The 6,000-nt window shown below is 43.4% G+C and overlaps 1 protein-coding gene across 1 annotated transcript in view; it reads right to left on the minus strand.

Moving 5' to 3' along the window:
* SYT10 (synaptotagmin 10) overlaps positions 1-2,113 on the minus strand; it is a 46,430-nt gene extending 44,317 nt beyond the window's left edge. Inside the window, exon 1 of the mRNA XM_068662521.1 lies at positions 1,762-2,113. Within this exon, the coding sequence (XP_068518622.1) occupies positions 1,762-1,912 (151 nt within the window). The 5' untranslated portion in view covers positions 1,913-2,113. The remainder of the gene's footprint in view (positions 1-1,761) is intronic.
* Positions 2,114-6,000: the final 3,887 nt, after the last annotated feature.

Consider the following 6,000-nt stretch of genomic DNA (forward strand, 5'->3'; position numbering starts at 1 on the left):
TGGAACCATGTGATTCAAGCCCTTTCTTGGTTAATTGTCAATTATTATTTTTTTCTAATCTCACAATTACAACTTTGTTAGGGTTTTTGTATGTAAATCACCAAGAATATTGTTGACTTTAAAGAAATGAAGATATTTGTTCAAAAATGTAGACAATTCTTCAAAAGAAGCTTCTGTAATACACAGTGCAACATGAAGGCAAGTGTTGGAGATTCAAATTTGCTAGACAGCAATACTTGGTTTACCTTGTGGGACATTTCTGTATCTTTCACTACCCACCTGTTTATATATTCACTTGTTTTTTACATGACACCTAATACTGACTCCCTGTGCAGCACTCTCTAAAAATCAGATAGAGAAACTAATCTTTTCAGAGCCCTGTTTTCAAAGCTTCATGAGGTTATTTTCATGCAACCTTTTACGATTTGGACAAGACGGCTCAAAGAGTGTACATATACTCGTCAGATGGTATTTACAAAGCACAGCAAATCCACAATCCGTGCTGGTGGAAGCATGCTACACCCCCTCACCCTGCTGCCCTGGCTGTCCAAGCCCTGATGGGTTGGTCCGGGCCCCTCCTGCAGCCTTCACCGGCTGCAAACTGAGCACTTGCCTCAAGCACAAAGCCCCAGGAGAACCGTGCAGGTACCCAAGTCTGAAAGAAGAATTGCTCCTCTCTAAGGACGGTAGCAGCAACAGTTGTTTTGTTTGTTTGTTTGTTTGTTTGTTTTTGTGCTGAGATACTAAATATCTCGGAATTTGCAGTAAATTTGATATTAGAAGGAGAAAAAAAAAAAGCAAAAAAAAACCAAACCAAACCAAAACAAACAAACAAACAAACAAAAAAAAAACACAAAAAAAAAAACAACTAACAGATGCCGTGGTAGCAACAACGCAGCTGGGGCACATGCTCAGAACCTGCTGCTTTTCATGACTTGGTGTCAATTTATTTAATTTGCGCTGTACGCTTGTTATTTGTTGGCCATAATGCAAGCTGTCCTGCTGCATTTATGAACTTACAGAATAGGTTACCGATCACTTCTGGCAGAAATTAAGAACTTGGACTAATTTTCAAACCCTGTCCTCAAAACCAGCACCATGGCAAAACAGTGGTTCTGGAGTGTAGTGAACAGAAAAATGCAAATGAGCAGAGCCAGTTCCAGAAGATCCAGACAGTCCAGAAATCAATGACCAAAGACAAACCCATTAGGAGTCTGGCTGGTTTCGACCCTGACATGTTTTTCTTCTGGCTTCGGAATATTTAAATTTACACGAATTCCCTCATCCCACCCCCCAAAAAAATTTTTTTCCCGGACGAGTTCTGGACCAGAGCGACCCGGAGGGCTGTGCTGCTCCTGCTGTCTCCTGCCGGCAGGCAGAGAGCTCTCCCCCGGCTAACAGAGGGGATGCGCACCCCTGTCCCGCAGCGCGCTGCCGCGGGTCACCGCTCGGTGCCTGGAGCCCGGGGACCGCCAGCGCGTAACGGGGCGCCCCGAAGGGCAGCTGGGGAGATGAGAAAAAAGGGACGACGGGGCGCAAAGCCCCCGCAGCACTGAAGAACGCCCGACTCTGCTGCCCAAGCATCAAACGCAGCCGTCGGCTGCGGGAGGGAGAGGATTTTAAAGCGGGCTGCGAGCCTGCCCCCCTAATCCCCCCCCCATCCGCCCCCTCGGCACGCAGGGAAGGCAAAGGAAAAAGTTGCGCTCTCCGGCCGCCCACGCCGGCGGCAGGACGGGAGCGGCGGCGGGACGGGCGCGGTACCTGTGCCGCCGATGCCCTGGCGGGCGGTCTCCAGGGGGAAGATGCCGGCGCACTTCTCCCGCTCCACCTGCCCGCCCAGGCACAGCTCGGAGATGATCTGCAGCGCCTTGTGGCACAGGCTGCCCACGCCGTCCTCCGCGGAGAAACTCATCTCTTCTGCCCCGGCCGGCCGCTCTAAGCCATGGCCGGTGCGGGACGGCTCCGCACCGGCACCGCACCGGAGCCGCACCGCACCGGCACCCGCGCAGCCTCCCGCGGGGAGCGGAGCGGGGCGGAGCGGAGCGGCAGCGGGGAGCTGCGGAGCGCCGGGTGCGGTGCGAGTGAAACCGCGCTCTCATCCGAAGAAGAAGTAGTGAAGGTTGGGGGGGGGGGGGGGGGAAACGCCAAAAAAAAAAAAAAAGTGGGGGGGGGGAGGAGGGAAAAAAAAATCAAAAGAGGAAAAAAAAAAAAAAAAAGCATCCACTTAGCAACGCCTTTTGTGCCTAGCGGGCTTCGGTAGGCGGCTTGGCCAATGGCAGCCTGGCGAAGGGGGGCGCAGGTGGCGGGGGGGCCCTTCGCATCCCTCGGGGAAAGTTTGCCTTCCCCGCCCCGCCGCCGGGTGAGGGGCGGCGGCGCCCGGGGGGAGCGCGGCGGGGCGGCGGCGGCGGCGCTCAGGGGCGCCGAGAGCTCAGGGGCGCCGAGAGCTCAGGGGCGGGGGTGCCGCTGGCGGAGGCGGGTGGGGGTCCTGTGAGGTTCTTTGGTCGCAGAAGGAAGAAGAAGAGTTTACTGAGCACCCGGCCCCGTCGTTTTTCCCAGGACATCATTTCTTAGATGAGCCGGGCAGTGTAATCTTCTATACCGTCTGCTGAGCAACATCAGATAATTTCATTCACAAACAACAACAACAACAAAATAATAATAAAAAAGATCTCCAAGACGCTTTTCAGCAGCAGTTATGAAACAGTTGACTTCGGCTGTTCCTCTAACTTGCAAAGGAGTTAGAGTAAGCTTGCAATTGTCTGGTGTATTTCCTCAAGAAGTTTTTTTTTTTTTTTTCTTTTTTCCTTTCTTTCTTTCTTCTTCTTTTAAGTTTGTTTATGGATAAAAAGTTCTCTGTACTGTGTGTGCTCGACACACATTGAGAAATCAGTACAGCATATACTGCTAGTAGTTGTTTAAGTTACTGGCTGCATAGCAGAACAGGACTTTATGCTATTTGTTAGTATACTTCCTGACATTCTGATTTATTTTTTTATGTTTATGAAGAAAAATGTTTCTGCTTTGATGGCATATGTGTCTTTCAATACTTAATTCTAATTAGGCATAGTCAAAAGGAAGTCCGCTAGCAGATTGCTTAACAGCACTGCCTGTAGTCTACTGCTAGTGTGGCTTGGTTTCATAAGCATGAGTGTACTGATGTGCTTTTTTCCCCCGATCTCATTTTTTTAAATCTGTTACCTGAATATTGATAACTGTCTCTAACAAAATGCAAAGCTTAACATTTGAAAGCTTTATAACCATCAATAACTGTAAATTATGAAATACTACAGAAATGTTTATCTAGGTTTAATTCAGAAATTCTATACTTTGTATAGTATAGATGCTTGTAAAAAAGAAAAGTTGCTTCTGAAAATGAGCCATTTGGCATTTTGAAGGCTCATGCATTTATGCATACTAATTCATTCACAGGTATTTTTCAAAATCTTAGGAAACCAATAGATTCTGTAGTACACAAACTGTAACAGCTACAGAAATTATGTTCCTCAAAGCTTTTTCACACACATAGCAGGCATTTCAGAAATATCAGATGCTACTAAATACATCTTTCACTGCTCATGCATTTACTGAGACTAGCATTGTCAAAACTCTATGTTATTGCTGCAAAATGTTCTGACAATTCCTAGAATGTTTGGACTCTTATTATAACTGTTCAGGGCACAGAACTGAGGAGCCCTATTTGAGCAGTCATTCAGCTTTCATAGGGATCTAAATCAGTATGATTATCTCATGAAAATAGGCTTGCTAGTAATAATAATAATAATAAAGTACATATTTTCATTATGGTGAAGGCAACTGGTACCTACTTCCAAACTTCAAAGCATGAGCATATTTACTGTTCATGTGACATTAACAGTGCTGTTCCCAAAATGCTGTCATGCACCACCAACTAATAATTAAGCAGTCTGTTTATCTTTGAGACAAATTCATAACTCTAACAGAAGCTTACAGGAGATACACATACAGACTGATGAAGAAAGGGTCTTGACCAGAAATTGGTTTTAAAGAGAGTGAGGACTGCATTTAAAGCCAGAGAGCTAAGCTGCTCTATTTCTGAACTTGTCTACAGACTCTATGTGCCAATGGTTGTATCAGAGTTCATGAGTGAAATCTATCATCTAAGGTTACTGGCACTGTTGCTATTGAATACAATTGAGTCAACATTTCACACGTAAATTAGCTTGCAACCCTGCTTATTCACTTATGTAATGAGAGTTAGGTACATTCTTACATTGTTTGCTTTTGCACAGAAAAGCTTTGTTTCAGTGAAGAGCATACCATCTTATTGCTGTTATCATTCATAGTATTGATAGGTACATACATAAGGAAAAGCTTATTCTATGTATACTCAACATTGGTATATATGAAAAATTTATGAAGACTGAGATTTTCATATAGGTATCTGGAGCCAGATACCTCTCTTAGGTGTCCTAAGTACTTTTGAAAATGTTTTTATGTACACAGAAAGTACCAGCCACAGTCAGTAGTATCATTGCATATTTATCCTAATCTTTAGTAAGTAGCATTGATTTAAACTCTGTTTCATCAACAATCTCTTTTTTTCTCAGCCTTAGTACTATGAGATGAGTTTTAGTAGGAGATGAACAATTCTTCTCATGAGACACGACAGTCTTATCCTAAGTCGTATCCAGACATACCTTTTGTTGTTGGAGACAAGTTGTTCATGAAGGGAATTCTTCCCATCTGTATTGAGAAGTTTAGTTAAAAATGTGAATTCAGGTTAGAAATCATGCCATTTTTCTTCAACATGTTGTTTCAGTGGAAAACTTTATTTATTTATTTATTTATTTTTCCTGCATCTGAAAGGACATACATGCTTGCTTTCTAGTTTCAGATTCCAAAACTTGTATGTTTAATAGTCTGCCAGTTCTCAGGTGAATATGCAATTGCATTGTGTGTCCTTGTGCCTACAAAGCCCAGTTATCTTATTTCCCATTTGGAAGTGCTCCCAGGCTGTCTCACCATGTGTAATTTGGTAAGACATGGTGGACTCATTCCTCATGGCTTCCATGATTGCACCAGACCATACCCACTTTTACTATACTGACTGCTGGTCATTACAAAATTCATACTGGCTTGACTGCTTTCTGGTGACTGACATTGACAAAGGAAAAATAATCAATTTTCTTTACATTATTTCTGTATATTCATATCCCCATTTTGTCAATGAAATATCCAACTAATGGTTAAGGTATTATACTTTGTACTGGAATAAGATGGAAGAAACACCCAGTTTTGTAAGATGTATCCTTCAACAGACACTGTATAAGAATTCTGAAGTTTAGTCAGTATGGATAGCCTAAAGACAGATATAGTTCAGATGTCTTACAGAACTAAACTGCACTGCTAAGTGTAAGGCCACAATTTATCTAGTGTAAATGAGTGAAAAACTGGTAATGCACAAAGGAAAGATGGTCTAGTAGGTGTTGAGTGAGAGGTACTCTCTCTGCTGCAGGTGTCTGAAATTCAGCTAGGGTGGCAGTGTATGATGCCAAAGATGTCTGTCTGCAATAGAAAGTGGACTGTGACCGAATTTGTAGCTGTGCTTGTAAGTAGAGACTGGCCATGAGGGTACTGCTGGACATGGCCAACTAGAGGCTCTGTAGATACAGCTGAATAGAACCATGGTTAGGCCTTGACTTGTGCACTTTTCACCAGCTGTCCTCTGTTTCTTGTACATCATGTACTTCTTTTCATATACTCTGTATATTTAAGAAAATGGTACCCTGATCTTAGCCGTAAGCTTCAAGTATTTCTGTATTTTCTTACCTCATCGGGCCTTGGTTTCTTGATTTGGGATTCAATGATGATACCAAAAAAGCAACAAAGTTGGGGAAAAAAGAAAAATTTCAGCTTTCAGCATTTAAGAGGCTACCAGTAGGAAAAATAAAAAAAAAAAAAAAAAAAAGTGAAGATACAGGTTACAAATATGATTTTTATTTGTAACAGTTACACATACAA

This window comes from Anas acuta, chromosome 1, assembly GCF_963932015.1.
Source record: "Anas acuta chromosome 1, bAnaAcu1.1, whole genome shotgun sequence".
Classification (NCBI taxonomy): Eukaryota; Metazoa; Chordata; class Aves; order Anseriformes; family Anatidae; genus Anas; species Anas acuta.